Genomic DNA, 20,025 nt, shown 5'->3' with positions numbered 1-20,025 from the left:
AGCTGATGAAGGAACTTTAACAAAGACCTACGTGAGTTGCCTGATCGGTCTGCACGGTCCAGCCACCTGTTGGCGCATAGCTTAACCAGCCAAACAGAGTGCTAATATTGCTCTAACCAAGTGTAAAACATTTTAAACATTTACAAAAACAATTTGTTAATGATTACACTTCCGCAAGAAATTTACAGCAGCAGCAAAGAAGAATACATTTCGTTACTGCTACTGTGTGTGGTTGAGCTCTGTGCCACCAGGTGGCTGCACTGTGCAGACCATTCACATTTGCGCTTCTCATCCCGTGAAATTACACGGACCACCTGGACAGAGAGTAGTTTTCAGGCGTCGCATACATCATACCATGTGCAGATTGCCTATACTTCTACATAGACGAGACCGGCGATTTCGGGACATGACTTCAACAGCACAGGAACGACGTCAATAAACGATGCATTGCATCAAATGCCCTGGAAGAGCACTGCACAACTATGTAACACTATCAACTGGGAAACCCGCCATGGTGGCTCAGTGGTTGTGGTGTTGAGCTGCTAAGCACGAGGTTGCGGGATCGAATCCTGGCCACGGAGGCCGCATTTCGATGGGGGCGAAATGCGAAAACACCCGTGTACTTAGATTTAGGTGCATGTTAAAGAACCCCAGGTGGTCGAAATTTCCGGAGTCCCCCACTACGGCGTGCCTCATAATCAGAAAGTGCTTTTGGCACGTAAAACACCATAATTATTATTATTTTATTTTTTTTTCTTTTTGGATCGACCCACGTATAGGGAGTGCTTAATGCCGGCTGCACCTCCGCCGCGGGTCAGCCCGGCATTGAACTATCTTCAGGATCGGCCCGTGTATGGGGAGTGCTTAACGCCTGCCTCACTTCCGTCCCGGGTCGGGCCGGAATTGCACTATCTTCGGGATTGGCCCATGTATGGGGAGTTTTTTGCTTACCACATCGACACGAAAATTTTCTTGAACGGTAGAGGTATACAGCTTCACTGTAAAATAATTGATCGAGGGGGTACCCCAAAGATTCGTGAACCTCTACTCTTCCTTATATTCATAAATGATCTACCTTGTGGGGGTCGCACGCGCATCCCGATATCTCCGGCGCGGCCACGTGGTTATCACGCGATAATCACGTGCTCGCTCGCGGAGGGTAGCGGGGAGAGGGCACCTTCGCCGCTCCCGCTGCTCTTCGCGCCTGGCAGCGATGCCGCAGCCCAAGGCACCCCGTTCCCTCCTTTCCCTTTCTTGGAACCGGGGAGACTCCCTCTCCGCCGCTCGGGGAGAAGCGCTATTCCCCCGATGCACCGTTGTTTTTCGGCTGAGGAGCTTGCGACAGGCCGCATCTCAATTCAGCCGCTGAGACCGCCGCACGCCGTCCCCCTGTTGCGTTCGGCCTTTGTGAGCGACTGACCGCCCCAGGGCCCGAACGCGGATCCACTCTGGGTGAGCTGAACTCTTATCAGCCTCTTTTGTGGTTCCCACATTGTGCGGTTTTTTCACCCCAGACGTGCGGAATGCTCCGCCGCTGTGGTTTTGTTTTGTGTTGTATTTGTATGTGTTGTTGCTGTTGTTGTCCAGTTGGTACATTTGTACGCTAAGGTGAATAAACACCTTAGGTCGAGACTCACCCTGTCCCCCCTGGCCTGAACCCGCCTTGGTCGCAACTCACTGCGAACCGCGGGTTAGGGGTCACAGCTCTGACTGCAGGGCTGCAGCCCTGCAGGGTCACAGGGCTGCTGCGAAAGTGCTAGGGAGCGACTGCCGCTCCGCTGGCGCTGTGCGATCCAGAGAAGGGTCAGGTGCGCACGCGCGAACTTGAGTAATACCCCTATAACCTGCAGTACTTTGCCATGACAGATGGGCAAGTATTCGCTGTTTGGCAAGTATTTGCCATTTTCGCTGTTGATAAAACCCATGATTATATTAAAGAAAAACACCTACCTACACCAGCCCTGGTGTAAAGCAAACCTGTTGCATATTAATCCTTCTAAGACCACATTTATGGTATTCCTTTCTCCATTCTCAGAAGCAAAAAGAACGGCTTCACGGAAAGTTGGCTTGTGAAGGCTGGCTGTGTGACGATATGCTCCCTTCTAGTTCCTCTCCTTCCACATAATTGAGAGCATGAGAAGTACAAAGGGCTTTTTTTTTTTTTTCAACTGGAGCATTTCAAGAACCGTTCACTTAAGCGTAAAACCTTCAGTTGTATACAGTCTGGATTCAATATTTTGGCTTCAAATAAACAAATGATAAAATTGTATTTAGCTTTCATTTAAAGTCCCTCGGCACATTCAGGTCATTGCTGACTTTCACTTTTAACAAAAGTAGCCCTTGCATCAATCATAGAAGTAATATATGATTTCCACAGCTAATGCAGGTTTAATGAGCACCTAACAATAAGCATACGCATTAATGTGACTGATTATATACAGTAGTTATGGCAACACTGACAGTATTTTTGTCATCTTTTATGAGTATGACTGGATTTTTAATGTAATTCCCCACTACTCCGAACAATGACCCTGATCTTCAGATGTCATCTGAACACATAGGGTGACTTTAATTTATTTTGCAGGAATTGTCCTAGTCTTTTCAGCTGTAAGTTCATTGTGTTGCAGATAACTGTTAATTCACTACTGTGGTTCTTTAAAGTAATGATTTTTCTATTCATTGTCAACACTTGCATATGGCCCTCACTATGTTTGTGCCTTAACAATACCAGCATCTATTTCTACATTGTTCGTTTATTCTCGTTTGTGCCACACGACAAGGGCTGCAAAAGTATACGGGTGTGTCACCAGATCTATCAAAAGACCTGGGTGCAATGCCTCCTGCTTCCAGTTCGGGTAAGTAATGGCAGTACCCACTTTTTGTTTATTTTTGTTGATCTTAACACTAGTATTGTCATTGAACTGGACGTGTTTGAAAATGGTGTAAGAAATTTATAGATGTACAGCTGACTTCAGTTAATTTGGCCCTAACGAGACCGACGAAATTGACTGAATTACCTGTCAGGTTGAATTAAACAAGAGTTAGAAAAAAACGCCGATACACACTGCTGATTCATTTGGCAGTATTTTCCCCATTCTAACACATCCCGAAATGAAGGAGCACCCACTGCACCAAGGCTCGAGTCAGTGAACAGCCATATAAGTAATGGTCGAATGCCTTTCAGGTTTGGCCGCAAGGACATAAAGGTTGACTCAATTAGAGGGCGACTCTGGAGATTTTTTTACCATGTCAAGGTAATGGAATACAGTATAACCTCGTTGATAAGTCCTCGTTACGTACGTTTTCCCGGCGCCAACGTTCGCGGTTGAGAACACAAAAAAGACCACTTGAGTTACGTTCATTTTTGATTGATTTAATGTTACCTGAAAATGCTATTTTTCGTCGCCAACGTTAAGTACGTCGTCAAACTTCAGTCGTATGATACGTTCTCCGGGCGCTAGATTCCATGTAAACAAGAAAATACACTAGGTGCACGCGATCGAGAACACTATATAGCTGTCCGCCGTGGCAGCTTCACTGAAGTACTTGCCCACCTGTCGCACGGGAAAGCGCCGGCGCACACTCAGTTTCTCACTTCGGTACCAGCAAATCTTCTCCGGGGTCATCGCATGCGGCATACAAAGCTATCACAGCCAATCCTATTGTGATAAACATCTTCACCTATCTGTTTCACAGTGCGTGGTGCTGTCGGAAGCATAGCGCACACTTTTAATAGGCGATTACCGAAACGCATCGCCATTCCATGTTTCAGATTGCTATCGTATACGTTCTCCGGCCACCAGATCTCATGTGAACAAGAAAAGGTGCGCACGATTAAGGACAGTACGTAGCCACCCGTCTCGCATGAAAATGACAGCGCGCACATTTTCTTATTCTGGTACCAGCAAATCTCCGCCCCGGTTGTCGCACGCCGTATTCACAGCTATCGCCGCCAAACCTATTGTGGTAAGCATCTTCACCTATCTATTTTACAGTGCAGGGTGCCATTGGTAGCGTACTGCGCGCTTTTAGTAGGCGATAATCCGAACGCGCTGCCGCTCCCTGCTGCAGGTGGCGCAATGTGGGCATCACGTTTCGCTTTGGCAGCATCCGGCGTCGCCCACCAGCTCGATTTCGTATCGGTTTCCCTTCTCCCTCTTAAAACACTGCGCAATAGGAAAACAACAAAACACTTCTCGGGCTGCCCGAGCACCACCAGCTCAATGCACGTCAGCGTCTCATCTCGTGCCGCAACGATCCACGCGACGCTTCACATTACGTAGATGTGAACAATAGTTGAGTCGGTCAAATTTTTTTAGTTACATTGGATTGTACATTTTGCCGTTCAGTACATTTTTCTCGCGTCTAAAATGTATGAACGTGGTTCTACTGTAATAAATGCGCACAGCCTACGAAGCCGTCATTTAATGAACTGTTAGGATTAACCCAGTGATAAACACCGGGGCCGCACGTTTCAGCTTCGATGGTTAACCATCTTTATGGAGTGCTTGGGTGGTGAATTTTTCTTTATTTCTTTCTTTTCCTTCTGGCTAACTCAGAAGGAGCCTGTTTGAGAGCACTGCTTTATGATGCGGGTGGGAGCGCAGTCACGTGGTATTCGGCATATTTCACAGGGTTTACTATCAATCGGAAAAAATTCGTACGCTGTTAGTACGTCACTGAAAATACCGCAGTCAGATGTCCCTTGGCTGTGCCTGCAAATGCCTCATTGACACTTTGATAATTACGATAGCGTGTCTCGAGTTATATAATTAATTACAATTACCTAATTAAATCTCAGTAACAAAAACATTACTGGCAGCTACTCTACTGTAATGGAAACAATATGCACTAGGTTTTCTTCAAGTAACGCATTGCTTTTCTCTTAGATCTTGGTGCATGATAGTTAATTGGGACACCATGTATATATTTATGACCTCTGCATGCAAGTGACGATGTTTCCATCCCTATTAAATCTTGTAAATTATTAGAAGCGTTTTTATTGAGTTGTTAGCTTTCTTTACTGGAAAGAGAAGCAATACTGAGACGCATGTCATTCACATGCATTTCACATGCCGTTGATAAAAGACTCTGCCGAAGGGGTCACTAAAGTCTGCAGGTTTTTTTTTTCAGGATCAAAAAAGCATGCAAAGCATTTTGAAGCAAGGTAAACATATAGCAACATATTCATTGTCTAGGCATAAGCTAGCCATACCTTTCCATACCTTTAGAAATAATTGTTAATTGGCTACCTCCTATGCTTGAAAAACATAATAAACGCTGACCATTATGTTGTCAATTTATGTAGGCTTAGAGCACCGTACATGGGACAAGATACTACCCTATGTAACATTCGCTTACAATACCGCATTGCAAGAGACCACTCAAGTAACGCCATTCCATCTTGTTTTTGGCCAAACAGTGAGCACACCCTTAGATGCAATGCTGCCTGTCAGCGACAGTGCAGAACAGAACCCTGACATCAGCGACTTTACACGGAGGGCGAAGAAGCACTTCAGCTGGCGCGACACCGCATTCAACAAAAAGGCATCGCATCAATGTGGACTGATACAACTTGCGGCGAAGAGAAGTCGAGTATGCACCGGGTGACAAAGTATGGGTGTGGATACCCATGCGGACGTGCGGCCTGTCCGAAAAGCTTTTGCGCCATTATTTCAGCCCTTATACCGAGTACTTCGCCGCATCAGTGCCTTAAACTATGAAGTTACACAGCTCATCACAATGTCGACATTGCACAGAAACTGTTCATGTGGTCAGAATGAAGCCATATTATGACAGGCAGTGAATATTCTACCAAACACATCTACTCGGTACCATATACCACTTTAGTATGGACAACAGCTTGTCGACAATTTCGTCACTTTACACATCGGGATGATGCGTTCTTGGAGGGGGGATAATAACACAAGACAGAAACCATCTTTAAACAATGGGCACAGGTTCGTGCCGCCCCCCCCCCCCCCCCCCCCTTCTTAAGAGGACAATGGCATATTGGTGAGAAAGCAAAGATGAAGACATAATGGCGCGTGCATTTGCCGCATGCACTCGCATCGAGTGTGACCGTTGTCAGGGAATACTAGAAGAAGAGGTGAAGTTCCACTTTAGAGAAAAAAAAGAAGGCATTCCTAATCTCCTGTTTGGAACGTGGCAGCCATATTTTTATTCACTCCCTGGGCGAGAAAAAAATGGAGCTGGGTAGGCCATGTAATGCGTAAGGAAGATTACTGGCGGACCATTAAAGTTACAGAATGGGTGCAAAGGGAAGTGAAGTGCAGTCGAGGACGGCAGAAAATTAGGTGGTGTGATGAAATTAGGAAATCTTCAGGCACAAGTTGTAATCAGCTACCACAAAACAAGGGTAATTGGAGATTGCTGGGAGAGGCCTTAGTCTTGCAGTGAACAGGTAGGTGATGCATGATCTCTTATTTTACTGCTATGTTCAAGAGTGTGATCTGCTTAAAAGAGAAACACTTTTCACATCGTATGTGTTTTTTTTTTTTTTTTTTTAATTTGGCTAGGCAACCTTGACTATGGCCATGTGAGGGAGCCTGACTCAGAAGAAGAGCTTGAGCCACCCCTGCCAACACAGAAAGGCCTTGCCTCTGCAACCAGTGGGTCAGCACCCTTAGGGGCGCAGCCCATTGGGGGTTCTGTTGGAGGTAGTCGTCCAGAAAAGCCTCTTGATGCCTCTGCAGCTGCAGGCGCCATGCTTTTCCTGCCAGCCCAGGATGACAGCCATTTTTTTGCCTACTTCTTGACTGCAGTGGTGCTTTGTGTGGTTGGGTACTTGGCCTTCCACAACAAGCGCAAGGTTCGTTTTGGTTTTAGACAGTTCTAAAATATGTTATGTGATAAGTTGTGCTAACTAGTGCCTTATATGACAATGTGGGCTAGAGTTTTCCTCTTGTGTTGATTGATTTGCCCACATTGGTTGGATGTTTCTCAGAAAAAGCAGATACTTTAACATCTGGACCAATCAGTGATGCCTGACCAAGATGACATAGCCTCTAGGAATCATGGTGGATTGTTATCAGTAGTATTATCCAGTTCTATGTGAAGTACAGCAGACCTTACATAAAATTCTAAAAGGAACAACTAATCTGTGACAGTTACCTCAAATTGGTATGTTGAAATTGCTCTCCTATTCAGACGTTATGTATACAATTCAAATATTTTAGAAGTAGAGGTATTAACAACCTTATGAATGCCTATGTTTGGCTAGTACAAAACGGCAATTTCTTAACACAAGTGTTGGGTACAGTTGAACCCGACTGTATCGAACCCATTTACATTGAGTTAGTCTGTATATCGAACAGTTTCTGAACACTATATAGTTACGAGTATATATAGCAATAATTACGCTTACATCGAACAAAAATGGCAGCAACTCCCGATATATCGAACGTCAAGCGGCGCTAAAGTGCCCCCAGAAGTAGGCTTTCCCTTGTAGTGGCGGGTTTCCCCTCATGGCAACGGCTTGCTCGATGCAGCGAGGAATGTATCGAGGAAGCCCCCCCTGCAAAAAATTATCCTGGCCCACCCACAGCAATTGCTCAGACAGCCAATCAGAAGCTCTTGTGTCCTCATCGTGCAAGGTGGCGCAAGTGCGAGTTGTCTCGCTGCTTTTCTGGTTCATTGTATTTGCACCTTGTGGGCCTTCTCCCGCAGTGTTATAGTGTACTAAAGTATACTATAACAGTGTTGCCTTGATGAAGCGGCAGAATTTGCCTTTCGCCGTGAAGCTCGAAATCATAAATCGAGTCGCAACGCAGTGAGAAGTCGGATGCTCCCGCAGCGTGCAAGATTCCAAGAAGCACTCTCGGCATGATCTTGAAGGATAAGGGGGAGATTAGGGCTAAAGCGGACAAACTAGCAACTCGGTGCCCATGGCGCCCGATGGCTACACACGGCAGTATACAAGTGGTTCATCCGAAATTGCTTCAAACGTGCCGGCTTCTACGTGCCCGGTGATGACTGTAAATTCTGATGAGTGCGACGAAGCCATTGCCGGTGTTGCTGAAGTTTGGAGCGAGCTGTCATAATTTCCGGAAGCCGTTACGAATCAATGGTCGATGAGTTTGTGAGTGCAGATGATGGTGTCGCAACCAAGAAAGAGCCCAAAAACGAAGACTACATCGCCGACATCGTACTGAGCACAAGTGAAAGTGGGCACAATGAGGAAAGCGACGACGGTCCTTTGCCCACAACCTCTGAGGCGGTTTGTGCACTTGCACTAGTCTGTTCCTTTTGGGCGAATGAGGAAGGTTGTGGCCCCAGCTGCTCCGACTCTTTAGACAATGTGGGGAAGTGCATGCATTGCAGGCAGCGAAATTGCCCAAGCGGAAGAAAATACAGGACTATTTCATGCGAAACTAAGCTAGTTTCATCAAAGTGATTTTATAAATGGTATGTGCTTTTATGACATCCAATTCTTTAGCAGGCTTATATCGAATTATGCCCTATATCGAACTGATAGGCGTTTTTTTGCGAGTTCAACATAGCCGAGTTCGACTGTACAAGCAAGTAAGCAGTGCAAACCTTGACATATCACAGATTTTGTCTACCATTGAGTGCCAACTCGCTTCAGCATGCAACCTGTCAAGAATCATGATAGAGCGCACTTTGAGTGATTGGTTGGTCAGTATCATGTTTTGAGATTGTGGGGATTGCTGACATCCCGTTGATTGTTTTCCATACCAATCGATAAGCAACCACAGCTACATGACACTGCAGCGGTGATGGTGGCAAACAGGTCACGTGGCGCTCTGCCCACCTTGGTGCATATATCGGCAAGACTTCGTAAGTCAACGGAACTTATAATCATAAGGAAGTCTGCTTCATGCATGCGTGAAACGTGTGTGCCGCGTGCCCTGCCGGGCCCAGGATTAACAGTCCAGTGCTCGAGGATGATTGCTGCTATCACCAAGTTTGTTGAAAGACTTTTGTAGACATATTTCTAATTCCATGCAGTTCGTCTTCTTCCTAAGTTTGAATTGTTAAGTAACATTCATTTTGTTCCTCCAGTGGCTCTTGCTATATTCTGTTTCAATAGTTCCGTGCAGCACTGTGGAAGCTACAGGCTTCTTCGACCAATCGGGGGGGGGGGGGGGGGGGGGGGGGCGAATGCATCGTAAAGGTGCCCTTCCTCGCCCTGTTGTCTGCTAGCAGCGAATGCTGCAGTGCAGGCGGCGGCATCACCTACTACGACTGCAACTGCGCAGCGAGATCAGTTGTGATAGCAATGGTGGAAAATTTTTTCCGTATTGTCTCTGACACCGATAAGGTGTTTGTCTTCAAGATATTTCAAGATGCAGAGGAGAAGGAGGGTTGCAGACACGGCGGAAGTGGAGGGTTCAGAAGAAACACTCGGCCAGCGTGTCGCAAAGGATGGTGCTGCCATCCCTTGATCCTTCTTGTAACATCCACTTGTACACAGTGTGCTCACTGACGCTCGTAAGTGCAGCCAGTTTGTTAATTAGAATTCATGCACGTTTAACGCACTCCCTCTTCGCCATTCCAGGCATGTTCAACACCAACTTATTCAATCTTTTCGCATAACGGAGTAGCTAGGAATGATACCACAAAAGCAAGTCTGCGGACGCATTTTTGCGAAGGACGAAGCACTACCCAAGAGGGATTCGATCGCGGGGTTGTGGCTGTTAAGATTACATGTATGAATTTAGTCACTGTCAGATCAATTAATTATTTGTACTTTTTAAATGCAAATTAATGTCTTTATGACAGCATTGCATTAATTTTCTTGTTCTCTGCATGTTTTCATTTGAACAAGAGGTCTCTGTGTTCAGTACCATAGAGCCTGAATAAATATTTTATTAAAGTGTAAGGCCAAATCACGCATTAAACCGCCCTGTGACAAGCAGAGAAGCTTTAAAGTGAACAGCCGTCGACAAAACCATTTGTCAATGCCATTTAGTCGTCCACCTGCTTCCGAACTGTGGCACTACATGTCACTGCGCAAGAATCTGTGCTCACGGGTCATGTAGCCTTGGCTCTGCTGCACGGAACTACTGAAACAGACTAAAGTGCCTATTCTTGGTGAGGACTACTTGTGAATGCAACCGAGAATCCAAGTCGCATATAAGTGCACTGACGGAATGAGTGAAAAAAGAGAGTGGCAGAACTTGCTGAGAATTGCTCCACGTGACGAAGTTTCCGTAGTACGCCTTGACAATCGGAGAGGAGCGACAAATTGGTATATGGTGCCGAGAAGTCAAAGGGTAACAACCTCGGAACAGGTCGCGCAGGCCCGACCGGCACCGCCCCGAAGGGAGACCTGGGGCCCATCGGTTGGCACTAGAAGCGTGGACAACTCAATGGCCCGCTTCCCACTCCACCGAGTAAGTAAAACGATGAGAGCAGTGGTATTTCACTGGCAGCCACAAGGACCCCGCCGAAATGAGGCCGTACCCCGTGACCTTCCACTTATGCTACACCTCTCATGTCTCTTCACAGAGTCAGACTAGAGTCAAGCTCAACAGGGTCTTCTTTCCCCGCTGATTTTGCCAAGCCCGCTCCCTTGGCTGTGGTTTCACTAGATAGTAGATAGGGACAGTGGGAATCTCGTTAATCCATTCATACGCGTCACTAATTAGATGACGAGGCATTTGGCTACCACAAGAGAGTCATAGTTTAACAAGTCTTTCCATAGGGATTTTAAACCCGAGACTTCAAATTCCCCCGGCACACCTCAGGAGAAAGAGGGTGATGCACCTAAAGTAGCGCAAGAAACGTAGGCACCCGGTGACAGTGCACGCGTGTTGGAGGCCCGGAAGAGAGTTTTCTGTTACAACTGCGGAGAGAAAGACCAGGAGGTGTGAGAAGCGGGTGGTGTTTGACACAATTGACTCCAATAACAACCTGCAGCTGTTGAAGCCGTATATGGGACAGCTTTCAGTGAACAGCCAGGTGTGTACGGAGGCAGCAATTTCAGCCAGCCTGCAAGAGCAAGTCAGCTATGGCTCTTCAAATGGGTCAGAGCAAATGCTGACGGAGCAACGAGAATTTTTCTCTAGTGTGGGAGCTTTCAGAGCAAAAATACGGGAGGAGACTCGGAGACTGATAGGCGTGTCGCCTATTGAGCAGTGGTCAGACGACCATGGAACGATTACCGAGGCAGCTGCGTGCAGTGACAAGTCAAACGTGTTAGTAGCCAAAAGCGAGGGGAAGGCAGTAGAGAGTGGTGGCTTTCCTGCACAAGAAAGAGAGGGCCCGCTAGGCCAAGTGTGCGGGGGTGGCAAGTTCGGCCAGCCTGCCAGAAAAAGCACAGGAAATGGAGGGCCCGTTTGGCCAAGTATGTAAGGAGGTGGCAAATTCGCCCGGCCTGCTGGAAAAAATCACCTATGGCTGTTCGGATAGGTCAGAACAGATGATGAAAAAATTATGCGGATCCCACGCACTGTGGGAATCGATGTAAGCGAAGCTTTCTGTGCTGTTTGTTTTTATTGACGATAATTAGCAGTGATGTTGGCAACGAATGTTTTTCCAACATGAGAGTGGTGAGTCAATGTTAAATGTTACCTTGCGTGCACCACTGCTGTTTGTCTGCGTAGTACACAAAACACAAAGGGAGAGGTGTTTGCTTGAGGCGTTGTTGTGCGCCATATTTCATAACCTCTGAGAAGGTTGAGCATTGTCATTGCTTCACAGGGCACATCGCATCGTGGCCGAAGCATTGAACTTGAATTGGATTGTGGGGCTGTAAGTGCCGAAAGCACAATCGGATTATAAGGCAGGCCGTAGTGGCGCACTCTGGATTAATTTTGGCACCGTGGTGTTCTTTAACGTGTCCCTAAATCAAAGTGCACAAGTGTTTTTTATTTCACCCCCGTCGAAATGCGACTGTCTCAGTCAAATCCATGACCTCGAGCAATGCCATAACTGCAAAGCTATCGTGGCGGGCACGGATGTGTTGATTTGATGTGCGACCGCTTCCGTTGTCGTCTAGAGCCTGCGGTGCGCTTTAATTAATGCGGCTCTGCTTCTGCACGCCCTGCGTAGGTTGTCCCTTAGACATATTTGCATAGTTTTATTTTTCGGAAATAGCAGAAATGCACCGCACCATACTTAAGTTTATCCAGTGTTTCCTTGCCTTCTCACGTCACATTTTCCCTATTCCCCCTCCCCCCTTGTATCTGTATGGGAACTGCGAGTGAAGAGTGGCATGGCAGTTATTCACTCATTTCACGAATGCGTTGGTTCTACCCATTCTCTGCCTCCTCTCCCCCCTCCTCTCTTCCATTAAATCTAGTTTCCCTCTGGACTTGCATGTTGGTAGAAAGGTAAGCGCTTGCGTGGGGTCACAGATAATTACGCTGTCAAGAGGCTAATGCAGAAACTACCCGGGAGCTCCAGAGGGCATTGTGCACATTCAATGTGGTGTGGTGCAAACAAGCGTCTCTTTTCTTCTCTGCCACACTCCTTCCATGTATTATATACACGCTCTGAACCACCCCCCAATGCAGTGTGCCAGACAGCAGCAGCAGCAGCAGTAGTAGCAGTAGCAGTGGGAAAGTCGAAGGAAAAGGCAAAGCTTCGGTTTAATATGCTCCCGAGAAGAGCATGCATTCAGCATAAGCATTGTTTTCTAGGCTTTTCCACTCGGCTCGACACAATTTTTGCTTCTTTGCCACTGCTATAAGTTGTCAGCCAAAGTGGTGACATGGGAAATGCTAAAACCATCCACTGCAGCGCCCCAGTGACTGGAGTTGCGCTGCTGAGCAAAAGGTCACTGATTCGATTCCTTGCTGCAGCAGCCACATTCTAATGAAAGCAAAATGCAAGAACGCTCGTATATCATGCTTTTGGTGCACATTAAAGAAGCCCAGGTAGTCAAAATCAATTTGGAGCCTCGCAATGAGGTGCAGATGTGTCGCATTTGACCTTGACTGCACAACACTGGCAGTTGAAGCTGAAGCTGTGTTGTGCAAATTCAGCTTGGTGGTTTCACCTACATACAAACTTAACCTGTTCCATCCAATAGGCGCACGGTCTACCTTGTTAGGCACGCTCGCTGTAGTTGTTCGCTGGTCACTTGTGTAATAGCTGAGCACTGATCAGGCTAACCTGTTCATGTGATCTCAGCCTGTCACTGATGAGCCGCTCAATGTGTGGCAAACTTGTTGCGGCAGTTTGCTGCCCAGCATGCTGGCAGGTGGCAAATTTTCGTCACAGCCACCCTGCCTTGGCTATCTCCTATCTCCTTGGCTCTTCTATTTTGCAATGCATTTGGTTCGGCCATCTAATGTCCCAGCAATAAAAGGTGCACAGCATTGCATCGTGACTGTTCTCTCCTCTTCTTTTCTTCTTGGCTTTCCGAGGTACTCTCCTCTATTTCTTCCTTCCCTAGCTGTTGGCACCAAAAGTGCATGCTGCACTGCGGTCAAGTCAAGAAACGAACACGTCGAGAACCATTTCAGTTACCAAAATATTAAATGGCCATATGGCGAGCTTTTGCTGTTACTGCCACATGAAGCAGTATCAGCACATTTTCCAATTGCAACTACAACCAGTAAACATTAATTTAGATTATTATCATGAGTGAAAATGTCTTGTCGCTGAAGTTACCTGTTGCAGTTTTGGTAGCGGCAATAAAAGTGATAGCAGTGCGCTGTTTGAACGGAGCAGCAGCAGCAGCCGCATGTTGACTTTGATGGTGCTTGCAAGCACTAACCTAACCAAAGTAGAAATAAATATTAAATGCTTTGTGCGTGGGTGCCAATGTGCACCCACGCACACATTCACTACATTGAATTGCTACTACATTCACCTCCGTCACTTAAATAAAACTGCAGTTGATTTAACCAGAGTTACACCGTAACACAAAAGTGCGCTGGTGTTTGTCCTGCTGATTTTAGGACACTGATGCCACCAGTTAGCCTGGTTGCAGAACTCAAAGTGCAGCACGCTGGCTGAAGCATGCCACAACTAAGGCCGAAGCATGGATGTTCCACATCCGCCACCAAGGTCTGTGAATGGTGGCGCTGGCTAACACTCCCAGGGTTCTGCTAGGAAACATAAATACCCAAGAAAGTGGATGGGGAAACAGCGCCGCGGTAGCTCATTTGGTAGAGCATCGCACGCGAAATGCGAAGGTTGTGGGATCGTTCCCCACCTGCGGCAAGTTGTTTTTTCATCCACTTTCATTTCCATTAATTCATCGTTTCTTTATGTCATTTATTAAGCACAAGTAATTTCCCCTATGTTGTCCTTGGTGTCAGTGTTTGTTGGTCTCTTATGATCTCGGAAGATTGTTTTAGAAGATTTTGCTCTTTCTCCTGTTCCTAGTTTGTCTTCATTACATGACATCCATGTACTGCAGATTCTGGCTCTGATTCTGGAAGGCAGGCATGAGCGCCAGAGGAGGCACAACGGACACTACAGAAGGCTGGACAATGCTGATGAAGCGCCATCTGGCCGCAAAAGTCGTGGCAGTTTTTAGAAACAAGGACCTTGCTCTAGTCAGATTACTGTGGCTTACTTTAAGAACTGGCAGCTGGAGCTGCGCATGCCAACTATTGTGCAACAACTCATGGCCACCTGCAATTTCAGGATTCAACATTCACTGACTTCCCTGCCTTAGCCATAAGCTTTCATGCACCTAATTCATTTTGTTCTTTCTGAAGAGAATTTTTGTGGCATGATGGTGTAGCTGTGTTAAGGTAGTGAACTAATGAGTGTGGCTGGCACGGGCAGTGTTCCTGTTATTCCACTCCTGAATCTGTGCTTGACAAGAGCTTGTGACTGTCTGTGCAGCATACATGTCAGGCTTAGTGTACAGGTCTAGTCACAAACTCTAGTCAAGCATACTGCTGAATAATAATTTTAGTTTCTGTCGTTGAATTCCATGTTGAAGCACTTAGATTTAGTGCCCACAACTCTGCTGTCTTGTATGTATGTCCTTGCAAGGTGTGTAAGAGCAGCAGTGTTTGCTTCCAGAAGAGGGTTGTAGCGCCAAAAAAGACAACACATAGCAAGCGAGACGGGACAGGCGCAACTTCCGACTGTTTATTCACCGCATATGCGAATGAATGTAAGGACAAATCAAGATGGGTAGCAAGAACCACACATGCGCGCGAGGGTTTTTTACAAAAAAAGCGGATAAAAGATAGGTGAGGCACACACGTATCTCACGCCCGTGTATCTAAAAAAGCAGTTTCATTCTTATAAATGGAGATAGATGGGGCTACACAATCGCTACAGTTTCTTTTAATATAGAAGGCCTCCAACAGTTCACGGGCTGTCTGGTCCTTACTTCTGTTTAAAACCTTTGCTTCTTTCAGCCTTGCCACACACTATCAATCTATCTACCCATCTATCTCCATTTATAAGAATGAAACTGCTTTTTTAGATACAGGGGCGTGAGATACGTGTGTGCCTCACCTATCTTATCCGCATTTTTTGTAAAAAACCCTCGCGCGCATGTGGGTTCTTGCTACCCATCTTGATTTGTCCTTATATTCATTTGCATACGCGGTGAATAAATAGTTGGAAGTTGCACCTGTCCCGTCTCGCTTGCTATGTGTTGTCTTTTTCGGCGCTACAACCCTCTTCTGGAAACATGCACCAACTAGCCCCCCAACAAGTATTAAACAGCGTTTACTTTGTGCTGTGGCACTGTGGCAAGCTGTGCTCGACTGTTGTGGATTTTAGGGTTTGCTGAGTCACGAATACTTTCTCAGTGGACTTTGAGTACTGCTTGCAGCAATGAGATTGGTGTGCTGGTATCTACTGGATGAACCAACACTGTACCAGCACTGCACTGGGGCCCACCATATATTTTTCTTCCCAAAAGTTAATGCCACCGCCACCAAAAAAAACAAAAAAAATATTGGTATCTCTGAGCACAGAAGGCAAGGTAATAATAAAGGTTGAACTACTTTTTACCCAGAGACTAGAACAAAGTATAAAGCAAGAGGCAATAGGTTGGGCTCTTTTTGCTTCCGCTATCGTGCAAATTCTGTCATACTCAGTTGATCAAATTTTTGCTGTATCAAGACTTTGAACAATCTCTTTTGTAGAGTAATGCAACTATTGAACAAACACGCTTCTTGTTGTTGGCATTTCAAAAACTGAATGTTCGTTGTCCAGCTGTATAGACAGACATATGTCTTTCTGGTTTGATTTCTGACTGGATGGCATTACATTTTGGCGTTACATATTGTGTATCCCAGCAGCATGGCAATAATAAGAATTCTGATTAATCTGGATTGTCGATTAACTATTGCAGCTGTTGGTGGTTTATATTTACCCGTTTGAGATTCCATTTGTGTCCTTGCTGTTTTTATATATATATATATATATATATATATATATATATATATATCGATGCACAGTACGTATGTATGTTCTTAGCAGAACAAATGGTGCGAACACAACTCATTCGTAAACTATAAAACAGTGGTGAAAAACTATTGGTTTGGTGGATTAGCTCCTTGAAACACATCATTATGCCTGAAGACAGTGATGCAGTTATTTAGAATCAAGTTAGGACACTTTTGAGCAAAGAACTAGCTTTTTTTTTTTATTCAGCACAATGTTTCAGTTCACAGTAGCACAGAATTTAAGGGATGAGGGGAGGTGCTCCTTAAGTAGTTTGTGTGTGAAAGGTTAAATGTAGCATTTTAATCATTGACTCAAATTTTATAGCAGGTGTAGTTTATGTGATGTTGGCCCATGTGTATTGTAGCTGCAGTATTATGGTGCACTTGCTTTGAAACAGTTTAAATAATACAGAAACACCCTTTTTTTTTACATGTGTTGATTCGTTTATGTGGCTTATATAGTTTTTTTTTTTTCATGTCTCTTGCATGAAGCTATATTAATTTGGCTCCTGCTGTACTTGCTTATAAGAGAAGTAAAAATTCTAAGATATGTAAAGGGAATGACCGCAGTTATTTACGTATCTTGGTTTTACCTCTGTGTGTGCATGATGCATCTTTCACTGTTCACATTGTGTGAAACATAAAGTAAGGAATGTGTTGTTAGTTTGCTGAGCAGAAACAGTTTAGCAAAAGCCCCAAATTCATTACATCCATGTGGACATTGCACTGGTGAAGCAGTGGGACTTTGAAAGTGCAGGAATGTGTTTTGTTCACAATAAGTGTGGTGCACACTCAAAAATTGAGTTCTTCGGTGCAATTAATGATTTATAGTGTCAGCCTGCACAATTGTTTACATGTGTCCGAGTCCTGCTTTGCTTGTTGTTTTCATTAAACATGTCTATTTTTTTTTTTGTCTTTTCATATGTTTATTAGTAAAGTTACCAAAGAAAAGTTAACAAGAAATGTTGTTACTGCTAGAATGCTTTCCTTGTTTCTCTTTAGACATGGTTGACTGGAGACAGTTTAAATTGAAGTATTAGGTTAGGAAACATCAGTATCTTATCTCCAATTGTCATTTAAATTTAAGTTGCAACATTGGCACACATTGTCTGCATGCAGTTGTACTACGTACATCACGGGTTGTTTTGGCATAGTGTCATGTTACCTTGATGTAGTGCCCCTTGTTGTCAAGACTCGCATGGTACTGCATAGATTCTTTTCTCACTTTCACTTGTGCTTTTCTTGCATTAGTTCTTTTGTATTTCTGTTTCACTTTGTTAACTGGTTGTGATTCCATGTTGCGCCTGTAAAAACCCATGCACATTTAGATGCAGCAGTTCATATGGCTCAGCTGCATGGAAGTTTTCAATTTAGTTTGCACATGAGCGCTGGTAATGGTGTGAACGCAACCATATTGTCCACTAAGTTACTTCAAGATGTTACTTGCCCCCCCCCCCCATTATTTTTTTTACAGGGCTGTTATTGCATTGTTTTTAGTACACTGTGCAAGAGAAATGGTGACAATTTTCTTTGAGTCAACATCACTCAAGCTTAGCCCATACATTGCACAGGTCTCTAAACTTATTTCTGTTATACACTGGTAATGTATTTGCTTTGTTATGTGATTTATGCAGCACATAAGATATGGCTCATTAATTTTTTATAGCTGTATTTCTGAAGGTCATCTGCTGGACACTGGCCTTGAAAGTTATTTGTGAATCAATGTTCTAAAGCATGAAGCATGCACCTGTCTCATCTTCTCTTTAATAGACTAGTCTGCTAGCACTGGGTCACTTTTCTACAATTTCTAAATGCCCATGTTGCTTGCCAATCACTGTGTATTCTTAATGAAACATGTCAAAGTGCTTTCTTCCCTCTGTGCTTGAAATAGCAACAATCACTCAACCTTTTGCAAAGGGTGTGCTGACTATGTGAATACTGTACAACATTGTGTGTCAAGCATTTGTTTGCCATATGGCAAAACTGCCCTATTCTGAGATGGAGTGTAGAGTTCATCTGTGTACATTGATTTGAAAGTAATTTCTGCATCGAGTATAAAAGAAAGTGGTAGAACTTGTTATTGAAATCTGTGTGATTATTGACTATAATGATGCTGACAGGAGTTACTGCAGGCAATATGTTGTATGCGAGAAGCTAGTAATATTCTTCTCTCGTTAGGGATGTAAGGTCCTACAGGGTGCCCCATTTCAAGTATTTCTTGGCTGCTGTATGAGTGATCAGATGTGACACAGGGTTGCATAATGGTGTTCATATCTTCAGCATTCAAAAGTGTGGAGCATGAGAACTCCTTCAAACTCTACAGTTCTAGCACTAACAGTGCACCAGGAACACCATGACATGGCTCAGCAGGAACTCCTAATTTGTAGTGCTTTAAAAAGAACTGAATCCTTCACTGTAAAAGTTCATGAACCACGTAAGTACTTACCGAATACATTGTTGTGCTGCCTTTTAACATGGCAAAATACGTGCACATACATGTACTTTCAGACATTTACTTTCAAGATGCATACAGTATTTTGTGCTTTTGGTGCCAAGTTTACCTTGGTACTGGCACATTTCTCATTGACAAAGTCAACTTCGACATTCCATATGTAGTCTTGAAAGTTCTCATGTGCCTCTTGATAAAGCATATGTTGCATATACTGTGCATGTTGTTACAGCTGTAGCCCATACAGTGCCTTCAGAGTTAATGTACCAATACTTTTGTAAAAACACTACACCAGTTGCGCAACAGCTGCTTTCACAGGTGGCTTATGCACTTTGGTGGACGCAACTTTTGATAAGTCGAGTATTGGTAACAAGTTGAAGCATTATATGGTTCATGAGGTGGAAAATTTGGCGTAGTTGTCGGCGTTAGCGTGACCACGTGATGGTCCTAAAAAGTTGCGAAACCGCAACCTTTAGTGAGAGTCGAACCCACGACCTTTGGTGTTAAGGCAGAGTTAATTGAGGCACTCAAACCCACAACCTTTGCTGTTAAAGCAAAGTTAAGGCACAGGTTTAATTAAGACAGAGTTCATTACAGCACCCGAAAGCACGACCATTGATGGTAGTTGAACCCTCGATCTTCAGTGTTAAGGTGAAGTTTATTTTTATTTATTTATTTATTTATTTATTTATTTATTTATTTGTACCTCAAATACCCTATTTGGGGTTTTACATGAGGGGTAGGCATATTTAGATCATATTTTCAATTAATGCCTTGAACAATGAATGGCTGGAGTGGTGCACCGCTTCAGCAGATAGATGATTCCAGTCTTTTGCTGTTTGAACGAAGAAGGAGTTAAGATGAGCAGTGGTGCAAGCTGGAGGGGGATAAACAGCCTTTGAATGGCTATGACGGGATGAAGCGTGATACGCAGGGGTGATGTCGGTCTGGTGAAGCAGCGAGTGATAAAATTTGTAAAAGAGGCACAGTCTTGCTGTTTTGCGGTGGTGCTCGAGGTTGGAAGGTTCAGAAATAAGTTTAGTAACGCTAGTGTGGTAAGAGTAGTTGGAATGAATGAACCTTGCTGCATGATTCTGTATGGATTCCAGCGCTGTTGCCAGGTTAGATTGGTATGGGTCCCACAATGAGCATGCATATTCCAGTTTGGGTCAAATGGGTGTTAAATATGCGAGTAGTTTTACTGAGGGGGGAACA

General features: G+C 44.8%; 1 protein-coding gene across 1 annotated transcript in view; it reads left to right on the top strand.

Annotated features, from left to right (window-relative positions):
* Positions 1–18,447, top strand: part of LOC126548008 (uncharacterized) — a 45,063-nt gene extending 26,616 nt beyond the window's left edge. Inside the window, exons 4-6 of the mRNA XM_050196083.3 lie at positions 2,781–2,855; positions 6,540–6,832; positions 14,360–18,447. Coding sequence (XP_050052040.1) covers positions 2,781–2,855; positions 6,540–6,832; positions 14,360–14,479 — 488 coding nt within the window. The 3' untranslated portion in view covers positions 14,480–18,447. The remainder of the gene's footprint in view (positions 1–2,780; positions 2,856–6,539; positions 6,833–14,359) is intronic.
* Positions 18,448–20,025: the final 1,578 nt, after the last annotated feature.

Source organism: Dermacentor andersoni, chromosome 1 (genome assembly GCF_023375885.2).
Source record: "Dermacentor andersoni chromosome 1, qqDerAnde1_hic_scaffold, whole genome shotgun sequence".
NCBI classification, from domain to species: domain Eukaryota; kingdom Metazoa; phylum Arthropoda; class Arachnida; order Ixodida; family Ixodidae; genus Dermacentor; species Dermacentor andersoni.
Note: the sequence above shows the minus strand (reverse complement) of the source record. Positions and strands in the feature narration are given on the sequence as shown.